The sequence below is a fragment of the Phacochoerus africanus genome, chromosome 3, assembly GCF_016906955.1.
Source record: "Phacochoerus africanus isolate WHEZ1 chromosome 3, ROS_Pafr_v1, whole genome shotgun sequence".
In the NCBI taxonomy this organism is placed as follows: Eukaryota; Metazoa; Chordata; class Mammalia; order Artiodactyla; family Suidae; genus Phacochoerus; species Phacochoerus africanus.
In genome coordinates, this window is record NC_062546.1 from 182,969,072 (window position 1) to 182,990,404 (window position 21,333).

Here is a 21,333-nt window from a genome sequence, read left to right on the forward strand (position 1 = left end):
CCTAGATATTGGTAACTATCTCTCTCATTCTTACTTCATTCTTCATGGAAAAAAAAAAAAAGATATGAAGAAGAGAGCCCTAAGTAGAACTATAATCCAATTTGTAAAAAATGGACATTAATTTTCCCATGTCTTCTCTAACAGTTCACAAAATGTCCATCTTACGTACAATTTCTTCATGATTTATCTGATTATATCAACTGAAAGCTCTCTCTCTACTTTATAAATATGGAGGATATCTTGCTTCAGAATCCCTCTGGCACTCTTCATTGCCCAGTCTCCTATTATCGTGGATTTAATATTTACCTGCCTCTGCTAGGATACAGGCATAGATCATGCCTAATTCACCACTCACAAAGGGACACATGAACTATCTGTGAACTGGTTAAATGAATAAAAATGCCATGCTTTCACCTTATCTCTACACTGATTACAAACAAGGGGGCACAGGCTCTAGTTCGCTTTTGATCTCCTTGCAGAGATAGACAACTAGCTGCTAGTTGAGGCATATGCCTAGAACATGTTAGTCTTGTAGACAATGCCATGCCATTTCCCTGTTTGTTTGTTTTAGGGCTGCACCTATGGAATATGGAAGTTCCCAGGCTAGGGGTCAAATCAGAGCTGCAGCTTCTGGCCTACACCACAGCCACAGCAACAACAGATCTGAGCCACATCTGTAACCTACACTACAGCTTGTGGCAATGCTCGATCTTTAACCCACTGAGCAAGGTCAGGGATCAAACCTGCATCCTCATGGATACTAGTTAGGTTCTTAACCTGCTAGGCCACAATGGAAACTCCCCATTTCCTTGTTTAAAATGTCCCAATGGCTTCTCATTATACCAAAAATAAAACACAAATCCCTTCCCTTTCCTTACCTGATCGATTCATGCTGTCTCCTGCGCCCTCCCGACCCCACATTCCCTACCTCTTTCAGCATCCCTCCCTATGTTCTAGCCATATTAGCTGACTCTCTGTTCCTCTAAATGATCAGGTTTGTCCCCACCTCAGGATTACTGGCTGTGTCTCTGCCTGAAGCATTCTCTTCCAGATGTTCACATGCTGGCGCTAGTTTCTCCCTGTCCTTGATTGTCTCTACCCAGATGTCCCCTTCTAGCAGAGGCCCTTCTCTGACCACCCTATTAAACTCTCACTTTTCAGTTCTTACCTCTTAACCTGCTCTATTTTCTCGCTATTACATTTATTATGGTTAGTAATTACACTATGTATGTATCTGTTTGTTCTTTTCATACTTATTTTTCCATTTGAATGCTAGTAACAGAGGGGTAAAGAAATGATTTGGTTCACCTCTGTAATGCAGAATGGTGCCTTGCACTCAGAAATTTCTCAGCCACTATTTCTTGCATAAATTAATAAGTGAATGAACATCAGAGTGCTTTAAGCATCAAGACTAAATACCTTACTGAAACTATGAAACCAATGGAATTAGCAACCCAACAATTATGTGTGTCCAAGTAATTTCCCAGGACAATTCTCGACATGGTGATACGTTCAGTTAGTTACTCTCTTTAAGAAACTGTCATCCATATTATCTGACAATCAAAATCATGATGATAGGAGTTCCCGTCGTGGCTCAGTTGTTAACGAATCTGACTAGGAACCATGAGGTTGCAGGTTCGATCCCTGGCCTTGCTCAGTGGATTAGGGATCCGGCGTTGCCGTGAACTGTGGTGTAGGTTGCAGACACAGTTCAGATCTGGCATTGCTGTGGCTCTGGCATAGGCCGGTTGGGAACCTCCATATCCCGTAGGTGCAGCCCTAGAAAAGACAAAAAAAAAAAAAGACACATGCACACAAAAATCATGATGATAATATTCAAGGAGAAATGGTACTGCATGCCAATGAATTTAAATTAAAATTTTGGAACCAAATTACCTCTGATTATGAATAAATATAATCTTTTCTTAAGAGACACTTCAAAAAAAATTCTCTACCAGAATAATATTCAGATTACAATATGGTTCTCGATTCTACAGACAGTTGGGCTCTTGGGTGTCTCTTTAGGTTTAAAATCTCGGGATGTGAAACTGAGGTTTCAAATGATCTACAATTCCTATCTTTATTCTTTAGCTTTTTCTCATACCATAAAACAGGACACACATTAGCCTCCTTTAAAGGTTGCTGTTCAATTAAGAATATTTTTGACTTCATTACTTTGATGTATAGACCTTAATTTCCTTATTTGCATTTCCTGGTTTCTGCTATTTGTGGAAGTAGCATACAGAGTAAGATAAATATGTCATTCGTCCAGGAGATAATATCCTTGACACTGCCCTACAGCTTATGCTTATGATCGAGTCTTAGGGTAATGTCATTGACAATTTGAGGTAGGAAAGAGAATCTCTGAGGGATGTTAAGGAGGACTGCCTTGGCTACCCAGTTTAAAAGGCAGTTTGAGTAATTTATCCAACTTGCATGGTAATTCCAGTCTGTACTCACCTTGTTCATTAATATTTACTCCATCACATTTGTAGATACAGAAAATAAAGTTGTATATCTAATGTAGGATGGTTTCCTAGATATCTCATAAGGAAGAAAGAGCTGATTTCTCAAACCCACTGAACACACTTGGAAGTGCCCTTACCTGTCTTTAAATAGTGCATCATCAATTCCTTTTCTTCGAAGCAGATCTTGTGGCCCATAGGGTGTTTCTTTGCATTTAGAATCTGTGTCACAGAGTAGGGTTTGCAGGAACGGGAAGAAGCCGGTACTAGGAAGGTTTCGAGGTGCAAGATAACCTGAAAGTTAAAAAAAAAAAAAAATCATTATATGTTCTCCTGGGAAGGGAAAGAAGTGCAGTAACTTTTATAAAATCATCTTCTGGATTATGATTGTGTGGGTCCCCTGAGTATCAAAAAAACTTTAAAAAGCTTGTTCTCCTGCAAGTTTCTCTTTCGGGGATTTATTCTAAGGAACTAGCTGCAAGAATGTTTACATGATGTATCCATGTAGTAAAATATGATGCATCCAATAAAAATGTTGTCCAATTATATTATTTATATTATATTGCTAATTTAAAAGAGTAGATCAGAAAATATATGACTAGAATAGCTTCAATCTTTTAAAAATATATAAATATATAAATACATGTGGTATACTAAAAAATCGGGAGGAATTTTTTCCCTGGGTGATATATTTCACATGACTTTACTTTCATTTGACTGCATATTAACTATTTTTCCCACAATGTACATGTCTTCTTTTATAATTATTCCTTATAAATGTGGCTTATCTTCCAGATACATAGAAATATTTTTGGTCTTCTCAAAATTTAGCGTAATAGTTAAACTAATTATCCGACACACACAATATTTTCTTTTTATTTAAAAACCAATAAGAGTTCCTGTTGTGGCTCAGTGGTAAATGAATCCAACTAGGAACCATGAGGTTGTGGGTTCGATCCCTGGCCTTGCTCAGTGGGTTAAGGATCTGGTGTTGCTGCTAGCTGTGGTGTAGGTCGCAGACACGGCTCAGATCCTGCATTGCTGTGGCTGTGGTGTAGGCCGACAGCTACAGCTCCAATTAGACCCCTAGTCTGGGAACCTCCATATGCCACAGGTGCGGACCTAGAAGAGACACACACACACAAAAAAAGCATAAAAACCAATAATAATTGTGTGAATGAATATGCAGATTTTTCCCAATATTAAAATCATAAGAATTGTGACAGTTAAGGGTTTTGTAACCTTTAAAATTTGCTTTACAAAATATGACGATGGCAATAGGAAAAGTATGAATTACAAATCTTTTCGCAATTAGATTTGATACTAAAACATTAGCTTCCTTCCTTTGGGGAATACAGAAACAAGGAACTTTCTAAAAAGGCAGGTTTAGATAACAAACTGAAGACTGAAAAGCAAAATGTTAACTTCCTTATGAGTCTGTTGAAAAGAGTGTTGGCACAGGTATGTTTTTATTATAAAAAGACAGAAGAGAGAAAAATAGTAAGAGTAAAATGGTTAAGTATGCATTATTAGTAGAGAGAATAATAAATAGAAAATAGATCTAAGTAACTTTCAAATACAGATATACATTAAAAAAAGAAAATTAGAAATAAAAAGAAAAGATTAATAGGAAAGTTAGCTAGAAAAAAGTAAAGAGAAAAAAAAACAGAGAGTCTGAAAAATGCTATATTGTTGACTCTGAAGACTGAAAAGAGCCAAAAGCCAAGGAAAGCAGGCGACCTCTAGAGGCCAAAAAAGGCAAAGAAATAGACCCTTCTAGAGCCCCCAGAAAGAATGCAGCCCTGCCAACATCTTAATTTTTAATTCATTAATACTAAATTTTAGACATATAAACTCCAGAACTGAAAAATAAGTTCATGTTGTTGTTAAGCCACAAAGTTTGGTGGTCATTTGTTACGATAGCCATTGGAAAAACTAACACATACAATTATACCAGTATGAATGAAAGTTCTGAAAATTCGAAAGAAATTGGAAAGATTTTAAATCCACCATACTATTCACTACTACCTTCTAGGAAGCATTTTTTTCTGACATCAGAAAGACAAAAGCCTCTCCTAATATCCAATCCAAGTGAAAACTGCAGTGAACTTCAATGTTCTCACTGTAACACAATTCCTTACATAAGCTGGAGAGCAGTGAATTGCCTGTTAGCAGTTCACATCACCCCTCTACTACAAAATTCTGCCACAGTGAACTGCATACAGCAAGACCCTTAAAATTCTGCAGTGGAATTTCACCATTAATGGTAAGTCACCCTGTTACACGGATCCCACCTGGAGCCACTCACTCAAGGTATGGGTCTGCAAGTGAGCACGTTCATATTCCATCTCAAACACGTACAGAAGGTTGTCTGAATAGAAGGCAGATAGAAGGGCAACAGAAACATAAGACCCCTCTGTTTTGTACCACTTGCCAAGGTGATGGTGTTGAAAACAACAGCAGAAGCCAGATAACAACAGGAAGAAAGAAAAAGAAGGGAAAAGATGTCACAGGAAGAAGACCTGGGAAGAGGTGGTACATTATATCCACTTTACTTATTCTGACATTGATTACAAGTTGCAAATTATTAAAGAGGAATTTGAAAGAATATAGGAAATTAAACCCATGACATTCTTTGATGTGATTAACTATAACTATGCTTATTTTATAGGAAAATTCACATAAAGGTTTTTTTTTTTTTTTTTTTTTTGGCTGTACCTGTGGCATATGGAAATCCCCAGGTCAGGGATCAGACCAATTGACCTGAGCTATAGCAGTGACAATGCTGGATCCTTAACCTACTAAGCCACCAGGGAACTCCAAAGGATTTAAGAAATAAGATCCCAGGATGTTCAAAGTACAGACAGACCACTCTTTGCAGTTTTTTTTTAAATAACCGATATTTAACCTGTTACAATGGGTTCATGCAAATAAGGAACTGGTGTGCACAAGTTTAAGTTAATACAGTGTAATGCAGAATATGGACTGCCTGAACTGTTTATTTTACTATCACCTTTTAGATTTTCGTTTTTTTATTTTTTGTCTTTTTAGGGTCATACCCGAGGCATATGGAGGTTCCCAGGCTAGGGGTCAAATCACAGCCACAGCAATGCCAGATCAGAACCTCATATGTAACTTATACCACAGCTCATGGCAATGCCAGATCCTTAACCCACTGAGCAAGGCCAGTGATCAAACCTGCGTCCTCATGAATGCTAGTCAGATTCATTTCCACTGAGCCACAACAGGAACTCGTACCATCACCTTTAACTAAGAACCATCACTCATTAAAATAAGAGAGGCTGTTGCATATTGTGATGCATTTATATTAATAAAATGCTAAATGTCAATTTATCACAATGCACGTTAGACTGTAAATAGAGATCAATTTATTTCTGTACAGGTAGCAAGACATGGTTTTAGGTAAAAAAAAAATGTGTTTTAAAAAGAGACAGATAGCCTTTTTCAACAACAATTAACACTGATTTATTAAGCATCTACTGTATTCCATATACATTATTCATTCTTCTATGATATCCACAATACACTTTCTCATGCACATCAACTTTTCACAAAATCTGGAAACCCTCTAGAACTAATACATCAGAATGAAATAGAGCTAAACTGTATTGTAGCTTTCTCATGGAGAAAGATAAAAATTTTCAATCTTCTGCCCATCTCAGTTATGTGTGCAAGGAAGTTAATACTCAGAGCAACGGTGAAATGAAGTCATTGCTTGTTTTAAAGAGCTGCTAATTCTAAATTGATCTCATTCTACTCTGAAGGTGTGTCTGGCATTTTCAGGTTACAAAATTATGTTTATCTTTATATCCCTGAATGCTGGGATGCAGGAAAAAGAGCAACAATTTCTTCTTTATCCTTCATAGAACCTCTGTACAGCAAGCATGGAGAATGAAAAGTTAAGGTTAATAATTGGTTGCCCATGTTCACGGCCAGAACACAGATTTAAGGATACAAGCAAAGGAAGACGATAAATGTGCAAACTATGCACCACTTATAGGTTGAAAAAAAAAAAAAGATTTGAGGGTCTTGGGATGGAGTGTTAAGCATGTTATGATTCCCAATGTCTGACATTCAGAACAACATTCCAAAAGTAAAGCTAGTGAAGAATTTGCAATTTCACAGGGAAATTGGATTTGGAAGACTCCAGCATAGTCTAAGAGTGAGGTGGGGTGGGTGGTAAGCAAATTTTTAAATCACTTATGGCTTCGTCTCTCAGAGGCTCCATGCACAGGCAGTAAGGTCACATGAGCAGCCACTCATGGGTGGGAAGAGGTTAGTCTCATAAAATGGATACAGTCAACATTATTGACACAGTCCAATAACATTGACGAGTCCAATGTTATTCCATGGAGTGGAATGAAACCAAACTATAAAATATTTTTAGGAATAAACCACCAGTTAGCTAAGCTTTCAGCTAAATCAAATTCAGTTTTCATTGTTTTGAAAATGAAACTGGTGTTATAAAAAGATCCAGTTTAAGAAGTTTTAAAAAGATACTTTGTAAAGAATTATTACATCAACATATACATCTATGTTTACCTAGAAGGGGGATCAAGTTTGATTTTCCTTTCCTTCTACACAAAAATGCTTATTCAGAAGAGTATTAGTGTGACATAATGTAAACACCAAAGCAGAAGTTCTCAAAGTACAGTCCTTGGACCAACAGCATCAATATTACCTCGAAATGTATTAGAAATGAAAATTTGAGATCCTACCCTAAATCTACCTAATCAAAAACTTTGAGGATGTGGTTCAGCAATCTTTATTTTTTTATTTTTATTTATTTATTTTTTTGTCTTTTTGTCTTTTTAGGGCCGCCCCCACAGCATATGAAGGTTCCCAGGCTAGGGCTCTAATCAGAGCTATAGCTGCTGGCCTATGCCACAGCCACAGCAACGCCAGATCCGAGCCTCGTCTGCGACGTACACCACAACTCACGGCAACTCGGGATACTTAACGCACTGAGCGAAGCCAGGGATGAAACCCACAACCTCATGGTTCCTAGTCAGATTTGTTTCCACTGAGCCACAACAGGAATTCCAGCAATCTTTATTTTAACAAGCCTCTAGGTAATTCTGATGAATGCTGAAGTTTGAGAACAACTGGATTAGACTGCAAACTTTTCCGTAAGAGTTAGACAGTAAATATTTTTTTTATAAATTATTTTTTTATTTTATTTATTTATTTTTTTTGCCTTTTTGATATTTTCTTGGGCCACTCCCGCAGCATGTGGAGGTTCCCAGGCTAAGGGTCCAATCAGAGATGTAGCCACTGGCCTACGCCAGAGCCACAGCAACGTGGGATCCTTAACCCACTGAGCAAGGCCAGGAATCGAACCCGCAACCTCATGGTTCGTAGTCAGATTCGTTAACCACTGCACCACGACGGAACTCCTAGACAGTAAATATTTTAAGCTGTGGGCCATACTATTTCCATCGTAATTACTCCATTCTGCCATTGCAGCATGAAAGCAGCCATTGACAATATGGCTTGCTTGTATTCCAATAAAACTTAATTTACAAAAAAAAAAAAAAAAGGGCAATGGACTGGATATGAATATGGTCCACAGGCTGTAGTTTACTGACCCCAGGAGAATAACCTCTCACACTTGTCCCTCTCCTACCTTGTTCATTTCTTGTTTTTTCTTTTCCTCTTACTTTATCTCATCTAATCCCCTTACCTCTATTTCTCAGTCTTTTGTTCTTTCCCTCTCACTCACCACCTTCTTGTTTCCATTTCTTCTTTTCTCTCCTTCTCTTGCTACTCTCCTTTCTCTCACCCACGCTTATATCTCCCGACTCATGGATATTGTCAAGAATGCACATTTTTCCCAACGTACTCCTTTACTCTTTTTTTCATTTTCGCCACAACAGAAGGATTTCTGCCCACCTCTATAATAAACTCAGGAGCTTGCTGTTCATAGGCACTATCTATAGAAGTACTATTTTCTATTTACTGTAATATTAAAGAAAGAAATGTCACAGTCTTTTTGGTAATGAAGCTACTTCCATTTGACATCATTTCGCTCGCAGAGCATTCAGTAGGCTGCCTTGGTGACATTTGTAAATATTATAATAATGGTAGAATTGAAGAACTTCCACTGTGCTTCTTTGTGTTTTTCTCAAAGCTAGGTCAGAACACAACCTAGGTGGTATTTTTGTGCTTCCAGGTGAAAGGAATTTGGTCTTTACCCCAGTGAAGAGATGAATGATAAATCTTGGGAAAAAATCCTGACTTTTAAAACTATGGACTTATTCATTTGAGGTATTATATTTTTTCTTAACCTTTTGGATATAGGGTCATATTAGTAGAAAATGTATCAGGTCTTCTGATCAGGCAAATGATAAGTCTCCTTGTGAAACACAGGGCAAGAATTTGTCCCCACAACAAGCACACAAAATGAATCAAGCATACCCAGAAATGTCACCCACAAATAATCAGATAACCAGATAGGAATAAAGAAAACACAGGAAAGGAAATGAACCTCAGAAGTATACCTGTCATAATTTATTGAAGTAAGACTTTTTATTCTCCTAGTTTTTGAGCAAATTGCCTTCTCAATTACTTTTTAAAGATACAATTAAAATTATGAAGGACACAAATCTGACCTTTCAAATTATTAGGAACCATAGGACTGTTCTGTTCTCCTTCACATGCACTTTCCATTCAGAGAAACAGGCTGTTCCCTCAGGGAAAAAGGTCTTGTTCCTCTGCACATCACAGGTAAAATCAAACGCACAAGCTCTTCCTGATTTCATTCATCTGAATAAGGGCTTTTTAAAAACTTTTGTGGCCCAGAGAGACCTCAGCCTAGGGTTAAATACTGATAGGACTATGAATCTTCAGACAGAGACTCTATATCAATAAAATTGCACTTTTAAAAATAATAACATAATGATTGACACATTATAAGCAATTATTACATTAATAAATGAATCAAAGAATAGATGAAATCCTGAAGGTCACAATAAGACAGCATAATTTAGGACGTTAACATAATATATAGCTCTCTTATTTGAAAGACAAAGTTTCAAGTTTTATCCCAAATTATATAGTAAGTTTAATGGATGACACTGGATATAGTAAGTTCAATGGACAATACTGCATTATATCGATCTGCCTTATAAAAGTGGATAGATTGATATTGAGTAATGAAATCAATATTATTTATGGTTACAGGCTCCTTAGTTCTTGGTTTCTCTGAAAATCTAGCTAGTACACATTGACATCTATAATATCAACCACTGAATTAATTATCCACAAAGTGAATCCATCCATCATCTACTCAATAAATATTTATTGAACAGATACTGTAGGTCTGCACTAAGTTGCTAAGTAAGATTCATTCTTCTATTAAATTTTTTATTCAAGAAATGTAACTCTGGATTATTGTGTGTGTATATGTTTGTGAGAGAGAGAGAGGTTGGGTGAGAGAAAGAAAGAGCAAGTGAGCTGTTGGTTTCAAAACTCTTCATACTTTTATTAAATAAAATGCATATAGAAGTCATGTTTTCCTCAGTTGTCAGAACTATTACGTATAAAAATAGAATATATTTGAAAGTAAATAGTAAAGCACTGGTTTTAAAAAAACTTTACATTTTGAAAGAATTAAACAATCACCATTTCATGTGAGCCCCATGACAGTCCTATAGGATAGGAAGGGAAAGTGTATACCCATTTTGCAGATGACCTCAGAAAGATCGAATAATTTGCTTAAGGTCACATAAAAAATAAAATGCCAGGGATGAATCTAGAACCAATATGATACATGGCAATAATGAATACAACATTTTGTTCGGCTAAGTTTCAGTATATCTTGGAGTGAACAGACTGAGAAATTGAAAAACAGGTCCCACTTCTGATTTTGCTGTTCATTCACTGAATCACCAGAAGTAAATTAACCACTCCATGTCTCTATTTCCCCATCTACCAAATTGAGGATAATGGGCCTTGACACCTCACAGGGCACAAGGAATATAATTAGATAAAGCTTGTGTACAGTACTAAGAACACTGAAGAGGAAATGCCACATGGAATCATAAGTTACCACTGCTCATCAGACTACTGTTGCAACATTTATCTAATTTACATGCAGTGGCTGGGGCTTTGCTGCCCTACCTGATCTTCCATCTCTGTGTCTTGAACCAATGAATGGTTAGGAGAATTGCATGATGTGTTTCTCTTCCTAGTAATTCATAATGTGTACCTGTATCAACTGGTATAGTGCTTTAATTACTGTGTGCTCAGTGGGTGTGGTGCCACGACACATTCTTCCTAATTCTTGCCAGGCAAGTCTTGCTTCACAGAACAGGTACTTTTCCAAGTTGAAACCCATTGGCAAAATGAAGACTGTTTCTGGCAGTGGGGAGTGAGGCATGATGCCTAATCCTTAAAGTAGTGGGTAAGGAGGTCTTACACTCAAAACACTGGCCTCTGTATAAATTTAGTGGCTAGAGCCTCAGAGAATAAGGACAAAAGTTATTGAGATGGTATTCTACAGGCTGGGATCCTTCCAACATCCCCCACATCCCTTGGAGTTGCTTCCAACCACAGTCAACAAATTTTAAAAGGTGCAAAGGAGTTCCCTTCGTGACACAACGGTTAATGAACCCAACTAGGGTCCATGAGGATGTGGGTTCGATCCCCGGCCTCTCTCAGTGGGCTAAGGATCCGGTGTTGCCATGAGCTGTGGTGTAAGTCGCAGACACAGCTTGGATCCTGCATTGTTGTGGCTATGGTGTAGGCTGGCAGTGATAGCTCCAATTCAACCCCCAGCCTGGGAACTTCCATATGCCTCAGGTGTGGCCCTAAAAAGAAAAAAAAAAAAAGGTGCAAAAAGTGTCCCTGTGGAAATCATTTCGGGACTCTGACTATGACACTGCAGGTGTGAGAGGAAGTAGGGAAAGATTTCTGCCTGCTTTATATCTTTGGCTTATTACTGTCATTATTTTTTAAGATAAGAGGGTGAGGCAGTTTGTATTCAGGACATTGCTATCTCTTTGGATGTTATGATTCTAAAGTACACACTTGAATCCATGGCCCACCCAGAGGGGTCTGTAACCCACCTTACTAAGTTCCCAGAACAGAATGTGCTGTCCTCCTTTCTGAATATTAAGGAGACCCTGCTGTGTGATAGACTCCAAAGCTATGGCCTGATCTATTTAAATTGAAAACAAAATGGCTTGATTCAAGGCTAAGAGACATAACAGGAACACATACATGCTAGATAATAAACTCCCTCATGGACTGAATCTGGAGCAGTTCAAAAATAAGAATCTCCATTAATACTATTCAAAATATTTCCCCTTGGCAAAAATTGAGTTCTACAGCTCATCTTGAGTGAATGGGATCTGTTCATCCATGTTATATGAGCCTAACAGTAACCAATATTTTGTTTTTCGGAAACTTGTCTTTTAGTAACAAAGATTCTCATTTGCATTTAAAAAATTTCCCTGCCATGGCATTCACAAACAGAATCTTGGCAGCTGTTTTATTTCCACCTAAATTAAAGTTAAAAGAAAAATTAACCCTAGATCCTCATTCACTACAGGACATTCTTTCTAGAAAATGTAATCTCCTAATCCTCCCAGACATGCTGACCAGGAGAGTGACCTCTGGCCTCTGGGGCAAGGAGGCTGTGAAGCTGGTATACATTGGTATGACTGGGTGGATTGGTAATATCAAAAAGACCTGATACAGGTGGATTGAGAACCACTGCACTGAGCCCCATCAGTTGCAGCTCCTCTCCAAGACAAGTCCCCCTCTTCCGTGGATCCAGCAACATCAGTAAACATCTAGCAAAAAGAGGGGGGACTCTGGAAGAGTGATACTTCCTCCAGTGCCACCACATCTGTTCTGATTTGTGGAGGAAGTGCTATGCTAATTGTTAATCACACTGCATATCAAACAGGTATCTAGGTAGTTAACCTGGGAAAACAAACTGAGGAATTAATTTCTCTCCCATTACAGATGGTCTCCAATGTGATGTTGAGGTTTGGGGGAGTAGGGAGTGAAGGAGCATCAGGATTTCCATAAATCAGACTCTGGGGCCAAATGAATTTAGGAAACTAAACTCTATCTCCTATTCTGGGAAAGCCAGAATATATTTGCATATTAAAGATGAAGACGTTTTTAAGTAAAAAGCCTGAATAACTTTGGTTAACTCCACATTTCCACATATGTGGTTATGTGACCACTGAATAATTTTCCTTTCTTTTTCTTCCTGTTTCTTAAGGTAGTACTAGATCACATGCTGAGAATGAATATTCCACGGGGCACACTTTGGGAAACGGTGCCTTAACCCATTATCTCATGTATTCCCAACTGAAAAGGGACCTGGAACTGGAAAGTACCCCCTGCCCAAAAGCAGGAGTTTTTTTTTTTTTTTTTTAGGGCCACACCTGAGGCATATGGAAGTTCCCAGGCTAGGGGTCCAATCGGAGCTGTAGCTGCCGACCTATACCATAGCCACAGCAAAGCAGGATCCCAGCCGCATCTGCGACCTACACCACAGTTCACGGCAACACTGGATCCTTAGCCCAGTGAGTGAGGCCAGGGATTGAACCTGCATTCTCATGGATCCTAGTCAGGTTCCTTAACCACTGAGTCACTAATGGAACTCCTTGGAACTTTTTACATAAGAAAATGTCTTGGCTTTATGTCTCAACGTACTAAAACTTGTAAACAGTCTCTTCATTAAGTTGGCTTAGCTATAGTAATTCAATGACAATCCTTAGTGTTTATTTGTGGGAGTCTATCACAAACGCCCATTATTACTGTGGGAGTCCTTCAGCAAAACCTAAGCCACACCTTGGAGAAGGGAATTTTCCAGAGGATTTAGACAGGCTTATAAAAGTACACACTCTATAATGGGAAAAAAATGAGGTAATGAGGAAATCAGAATAACACGAAACATAGGTAAGAAAAAACAGAGCCATCACAATAATAGGTGCCAAAGGTCTGTGTGTTATTTGAATCTGAATGGCCTAAGAAACTAAAGAAATGATCATTTATCCAGTTCTCAGTGTTCATAAAATAAAATAAAAGTAAATAAATGTATTGGAGAGGTAAAGTTTTTCCTTTATAGAGAGAAATGCCACCTCTCAGGCCTCAAGAGCCATACTTCAGTGGGTCTTAGTGCCTTTGCCCCCCAGCACAGGAGCACCAATGAAAGTGACTAACTAACCCAATGACCTATCCTTAACAAGGAGTGAGGGTGTTTGCCACTAAGAGGCAAAGACTGGGGAGAAACTGAGGTGCTGTGCTCCCTTTACCACATACTAAGTGGGTCACTTCCAAGTCACTTAGTAATGCGGTCACTTCTGATCATCATAGAATTGATATACAAAATACTGAGTAAGACAATAAAAATAGTGTAAAGTTGTGTGGTGTTAGTTAGAAAGACTTCCCATGCAAACTTTCTCCCCCAAATCTTTGCCTCTCTGATAACTAGGCTAAATTCTGAGTTGTTGCCAAGAGCTATATGCTGGCAGACATTTAAGGAATGACTCTAGTGAGTAAAGTACAGAGCAGGAACAAGAGTTAAAAAGTATCCTTTTAATCCTAGCTTTGCAAATGATTTATTATGCACCCATGACCTCTACCATGAGTCATTTTCTCATTTACACAAGGAAAATATATCTGAACTACCCATCCATCACAACTATTACAAGTAGAAGAATTGCCTATAAAAGATTAGCCATGTTGAAGTATTAAGCACTTAATATAAGATGAACAGTATGTTTGAAAATTAAAATGTGATCTCAGTAACCATTACGAGTTATGATATGGAGAAAAGGCCTTTTTTTTCATTCAGAAATCTGATTCAGTTATGATCACAGAGAATTTTATGCATTACAGTATAAAAATAAAAGTCAGTGAAATACATTGCTAGGATCATTGTATAGAAAATAATAGGTCCCATAAAGGCAGAAGCTTAGCGACTTCGCTAATTCAACACATGGTTTATTCATTTGGGAAAAACAGGGTCTGGTTCCAGATATGATCACTTCTCAAAAGCTTGTGTAATATTTAGATATCTGGGTATTCATATTACGTCTATTTACAAATGATTTGTGTGACAACCTGCCAGTGGAAAATGTATGTCACAACCTTTTCTTTTAAGCAGCGTTGCTGACAGATAGCAGCCTCATCTTCTTGTCAGACTTGACTTTCTCCTAAGACAAAGATTCTCTTACCAAGACTTCTGCCAATCAGAAAGAGACAATTCAAGTGACCTGTGGCTTGCTTTGTAACTCACAAAATATTAATGGACTTCCCCTTCCCTTTCTGTAGAGCCACTTCCATCCAAGACACTATCATTAGGGAAAAAAAAAGTAAAGAAAAATTCCCTGTGGTATTTTCCTAAGCCGTAGAATTAAAAATATCAACTTACAATTAGTATTTCTAATTTTTTTCTAAGGAAAAAGGGTTTTTTTTTTTCCCAAAAAAGATACCTCAGAAAAATATAATTGAAATCTTGAAATTCCATTTTATACCTATCAGATTGGCAAAAGTTTAGAGAGTCTGACACTACCAAATGTTGGAGAAGATGCGCAGCAGTGGGAACTCTAATCCCATTGTGGGGAAAAAGTAAATTAGCAAAGCTATACTGTGGAGCATTTGGCCACACTCAATGAAGTTTAAAATGTATGTAGCTCTAGGTATATAACCTAGACCACATGTGCACAAATGCACAAAGAGACATAGAAAAGAATATCCAGCGTTGCCGTGAACTGTGGTGTAGGTTGCAGACACAGCTGGATCCTGCGATGCTGTAGCTCCGGCGTAGGCCAGGAACTACAGCTCCGATTAGACCCCTGGCCTAGGAACCTCCATATGCTATGGGTGCAGCCCTAGAAAAGACAAAAAAAAAAAAAGAAAGAAAGAAAAGAATACCCATCACAATACTATCAGAAATAAATTGAATAAAAGAACTGAGGTGCTCATCAAAAGACCATGGATAAACAGATGGAGATATATCTATGCATAGAGTATGCAGTCAAAATGAATTCACCAAAGTTGCATATATCAACGGAAATAAACATACCAAACACAATGCTGAGCACAACATAACGTGCAGCCTAAAAACCATGATGCTAAAGGATGCTACAGTTGGGTACTATTTATATAAAGTTTAAAAATATGTGGTCAAGGAGTTCCCTTCATGGCACAGTGGTTAACGAATCCGACTAGGAACCACGAGGTTGCAGGTTCGATCCCTGGCCTCGCTCAGTGGGTTAAGGATCCGGTGTTGCCGTGAGCTGTGGTGTAGGTTGCAGACGCGGCTCAGATCCCACGTTGCTGTGGCTCTGGAGTAGGCCGGTGACAACAGCTCCGATTCGACCCCTAGCCTGGGAACCTCCATATGCCGTGAGAAGCGGCCCTCGAAAAGGCAAAAAGACAAAAAAAAAAAAGTGGTCAAAAGGTACAAACTTTCAGTTATAAGATATAAATAATAACTAAGGATGTAACATATAGCATGGTGATTAAAGTCAACAATATTATATTGTATACTTGAAAGTTGCTAAGTAAGTAGATCTTAAAGGTCTGAAGTTCCCATTGTGGCTCAGCGTTTCAGATTTGGCATTGCTGTGGCTGTGGTGCAGGCCAGTGGCTGCAGCTCTGATTCAGCCCCTACCCTGGGAACCTCCATTTGCCACATTGTGGCCCTAAAAAGACAAAAACAAACAAACAAAAATCTTAAAAGTCCTCATCACACACACAAAAAATTGTAACCATGTGAGGCAACAGATGTTAACAAAACTTCTTAAGGTGATTATTTTGCAATATATATATATAGACTCATTATGTTGTACACCTGAAACTAATATACATCATTTATATCTCAATAAAACTGGGAAAAACACTTACAGTTATGCCAGGAAACATAAAATAAAGGTTCAGGCAGCACTGCTCCTAACAGAAGAAAAGAACCGCTTAATATACTAGCAAGGAAATTAGCAGAGACACGCTCCTGCAAAGAATCATAAAATTGTCCCTGATTCCTGACAACCTTCAATTCAGAACAAATCCATTTCCTAGGACCTTCCCCAATGATCATCCAAAGACCAAATCCTACAGTAAGTTCTTTCTAACACCCTCTCACTGAGACACACCACAGTTCCTCAGGGTGTGCACTCTCCCTAGCTCCAAGGAGTAATAAACTCAACTTTTCCAATAACAACAAAATCAAATGAAGTCCAGAAATCACAGAATTAAAAAAAGCAAACTAATATTATGGAATGTAGTCAGGTATAAAAATATGCAGTAAAAAAATATAAAACAAGCATGGGAGTGTTACACACTGAATTAATAATGGTTTCCTTCAGGAAAGGTAGGAGGGAAGCAGGAAGGAAGGGAGAGAGACTGATCTAGGAGGTTTACCCAGGGGCCTCAAGCCTGCTTTAATGTTTGAGTTGTTTTAAACAACAACCAAAAATTCTGAAAAATATGAATGAAAATGTTAGGGTTTGATAAAGTTAAGTAGTGGAATGTGTCATTTTTATGCTTGCCAACATGTTTGAAATACTTAACAGTTTTTAATGATAACATCCTGGAATTACATTAGACTTTAACCAGGAGGTTTTAGTTATTGAAGTACCAAAGAAAACTCATTATAATGCAATATTACCTACATGCCAGTTTAAGAATAGCTTTATAGCAATGTTTTGTGCATTGATAGATTCCACCACTTTTTGCAAAATGTTATGAGTAACTCATTGATCTATGGTTTTTTTTTTTTTTTTTTTTTTTTTTTGCCCATTGTCCTCCTCCCCCTGTTTATTATGATACTAGCTGGAAATCTCTCTTCCTGAGAGGGATGGCTAATTCAGAACTCATTAAATGCATGACTCCAAACTGCTCATTATATATTACCTCCGTCTTCTCTCCATTGAGCATCATCTGCTATTGTGTTTACTCCATTACTGAGCTTAATTAAGTCCTTCTAGAGTCTCTAATAATCCTCCAAACTTGTTGTTGGCAAATACATACCATTTATTTGCATTGCTTCTGAATTATTGATAAATGTTTTAAAATTGCTTCTAGGTTTCTAAAAGTCATTTCACTCTTCAAACTTCCATGCTCTCTCTTTACATTTTTGCTTATCTCAATTGATTTTTGGAAATGGGATCTCACCTTTTATCTACTATTGAGCTGCATCCCAACTTATTTAAAGGACCCTACATTCTGAGCCTTGTGGGAAGATCACAACTGAGTGCCAACCACTGGCTCTCCCAACTGCAAATATTCAGTTGTTTCAAGGAATTTCAGCAGGTTAGGAAGACATAATTTATTAAAACTATACCAAGTAAGCTGTCTGGGCAGTCATTTCTTTTTCTTGCTAAAGGAAAATTTGCTCACACCTAATGTGAATTCCCAGGATCTCTCCCCTCACATTTTAAAAACTGGTTAGCCATTAGCCAGCTGGCAGCTCTGTAAAGATATTCTTATAATTAATGGTCTATCGTACAACATTATTTGGTGGGTCAGTTTCATTTCGCAGTCTCTTCAGATTTTTAAAAATGACAACAAAGTGAAGCAATGCCATTTCAACCCCCAGCCTCCTACAGCACTCACTGCCACTCAAGTCAGTGGTCTCCACTGTCAGGTGGCCAAGAATAATGCAAGACCACAAAGCATCATATTTAGCCTTGACTGTCTGAGAGAGAACTGATCTAAGAGGCTCCTCTGCCTTTACCATGAGGATGAAATCTTGAAATTCTTGTTAAGTTTTTAAACTGGGAAAAATTCTGTCTTCAAATCCCTTCCTAAGTTTAAAAGTGCTGGTTCATGCAGCCCCAGATGATAAGTTTCTTCTTTGCTGTCAATTCGTGTGTAGATATTATGCCAATATGTGTTTGTACATCAGCAACACAACATCATTACTCATTCATTCCGTCAACTCACAAATGGCCTTCAAACACTTTGTGTGCACGTAATGTGGAAATGCTCTTGGGGGACAAGAGAACTCTGTCTCTACCCTGAGGAAGACTAATGAGAGATAGGAAAAAGCACAGAGTTCATCACGTTAGCAAAACAAACCCTGGTCATCCCATCTTTATTTTTGGCCATTAATACATGAGAATTATAACCAATTGACTCAATCCAGGCAATTACCCCTCTTTTTCTACTTTGGAAGAAGCCTTCAACAACTAGATTTCAACAATGAAATTAAATCCTTCCCACAAATCCACAAATTCAATAATTAAAATAAACTGGGATGTGAAACGGCCCATGAACTGGGTGAGCAGCATAGTGCATTTTGCTTCTCCCTTCTTGTCTGTTTTTATGCATATTTAGTGAACTCTACAGCAGCCCTTTTTGTGTCTGAGGCAAGCAGATGCTTTTGTTCTCTTAGCCTAATGATGTGGAGAAAAACAGAAGGATGTGAAAAGTCTTCATGTGCTTTGTCTTCAGAGATAACAGATAATGAAAATTGCATTCCTCACACCATCCTCTCCTTCCAGTTCAATTTCCAGAAAAGGTGAAAGAAGCATAAAGCTGTGCTATAACACACAAGAAAATCCTCTGTAGACAGCAATGAGTTTCTCTCCATAAAAAGGTGACCAACTATATGAAACTGAAAGATTGGAATTTGGAAATCACAATACTTTCTGGCTCTAAGACAATAAAGTGTAAATGAAGGGGCCTTACTAAATATGCAATAATAAATCCTCATTGTCAGCCCTGGAGAATTTTGATAAATAATAGAAATAAAACATGAAAGATATCTGAAAGTTCAAAATTATCTCCAATTTTCAAATATAAAAATTGATGTGATTTCACTGACCTCTTACTATTCTTAAAGGAGCAGTTTGTTTCTTCCAAGTCAATGTTAGCTTTTCCTGATCATTGTCTCTCTTGTTTTGTATCATTCAAGCCAAAAAAATGACTTGAATGACTTTGCTTATTGCTGTTGGACACGTACCAATTTCCCCATAAGCACCGGATTCTCATTAATTACTCCCTTTGGTTACATTGCAAAGACCTTATTTTGTGTTACTTAATAAAACATTCAGGAAAAAATTAACAGAAACTTTAAGCAAGTGCCTTCCAACATTTTTAAAAGTTGATAAAGTCAGATACGTCAGTACAACATAGAAAGTTGGTAAGAAATAGAAGCTAGACATACCAATAAGATTAATACCAAAATACTGGTCCAGGCAAGATTCCCCAGTGGATAAACATATAAATGGATGACTACCATTTATTGTATTCCTAATAGGTATACTTTTCTGTGGCATACATTGTTTCTAATTCTTATGACAGCCTTGCTAGGAGACTTTCTTCCCTGTTACATGTGGTAATTTGGAGTATCTTGCATGTATCTGGAAGGCCTATTTTGCACCTTCAGTCCCCCATCATTTTTCCTGCTTGTTTATGGGAAAATGGGGTTGATTATTAGTAATTCCCAGTACAGTTCTTTAAAGTTCCTTTAAAAAATAAAGTGGAAACCCCTCCTTATGATGTAACTAAGTCAGAAATTTATAAGGATTTATCACAGTTAAGACATACACCTAAGTAAGCATCAAAATGCTTTAAAAAGATATAGTTATAAGTCTAAGAAACAACTTCCCTTGATTATTTAATAGAGAGAAATTACTTACTTACACGATATAGATTAGAAAAGAAAGCCACTGCTAGAGGCAGCCCAATCAGTGGCCCTAAGTCGTATCCATTCCTTCCCACATCCAGTGGGATGCTTTGTTGAGAAGTCAAGACTGTATCTTCAGTCCCATATTCAACTCAATGCTCCATTTTCCTGTTTGCTGCAATAACTGGGGTTTCATACAAACAGTATCAGAAGTACCTGGCAACTCTTCAAAGGAGTTGTAAATTAAGATTTTTAATCTCTTCTGGCCCAGTTCTGGGATATTCCTATTCCTATTAGTTAATTGATAAATGAGAATTAGTTGATTAAAGTTGAGAAATGTTTGCATCATCATTAACTTTTGTTTCCTACACTAATCTTGGTTTTATGGTGTAAATTTCTACTCAGGAAAAGGAGGATATCAATTACCTTGTCTAAATTTTATATTGTGCATATTTGTATTCAGAAGCTGCAGTTAAAATTTATCTTAACTGGCTTTCTTTATCTCCCTTCACTTCTTAAAAACACAAACAAAACTCGGGTGAGGGATTTAGATTTAGTTTCCCCATAAATAAAGGTGAATTATTTTGGCCATGCCTAGAGCATGTGGAAGTTCCTGGGCCAGGGATCAAACCCTTGCCATAGCAGCAATGGGAGCCAATGTTGTGACAACGCCAGATCTTTAACACACTGCACCACAAGGAACTCCAATAAAGGTGAATTTTAAATACTGAGATGCTTTAACACACACTACTGCCTTTATACTTCGTCAGAGAGCTAGTGTTTAAAATTATACATTTAAGGAGTTCCCATTGTGGCTCAGCAGAAACGAATCTGATTAGTAACCATGAGGATGCAGGTTCGATCCTTGGCCTCGCTCAGTGAGTCAAGGTTCTGACTTTGCTGTGAGCTGTGGTGAAGCTCACAGATAAGGCTTGGATCTGGCATTGTGGTGGCTGTGGCATAGGCTGGCAGCTATATCTCTGATTTGACCCCTAGCCTGGGAACCTCCATATGCCATGGGTGCAGCCGTAAAAAGTCAAAAAATAAAATAAAATAAAATAATACATTTAAGTGTATGCATATACATATATATATTTCATTATATATTATATAGTGTTTTGAAAATATATCCATCTGTTTACATATACCTAACACACAATATATATATGTCTTTAGGAGAGCCCAAGAGAACGCAAGAGTAGATGTTGAGACAGAGAATAGAAAGGGTGCTTAGGAAGAAAAGATTCA

The 21,333-nt window shown here is 37.7% G+C and overlaps 1 protein-coding gene across 1 annotated transcript in view; it reads right to left on the reverse strand.

Annotated features, from left to right (window-relative positions):
- ABCA12 (ATP binding cassette subfamily A member 12) overlaps window positions 1-21,333 on the reverse strand; it is a 200,405-nt gene that overhangs the window by 141,420 nt on the left and 37,652 nt on the right. Inside the window, exon 3 of the mRNA XM_047773427.1 lies at window positions 2,606-2,759. Within this exon, the coding sequence (XP_047629383.1) occupies window positions 2,606-2,759 (154 nt within the window). The remainder of the gene's footprint in view (window positions 1-2,605; window positions 2,760-21,333) is intronic.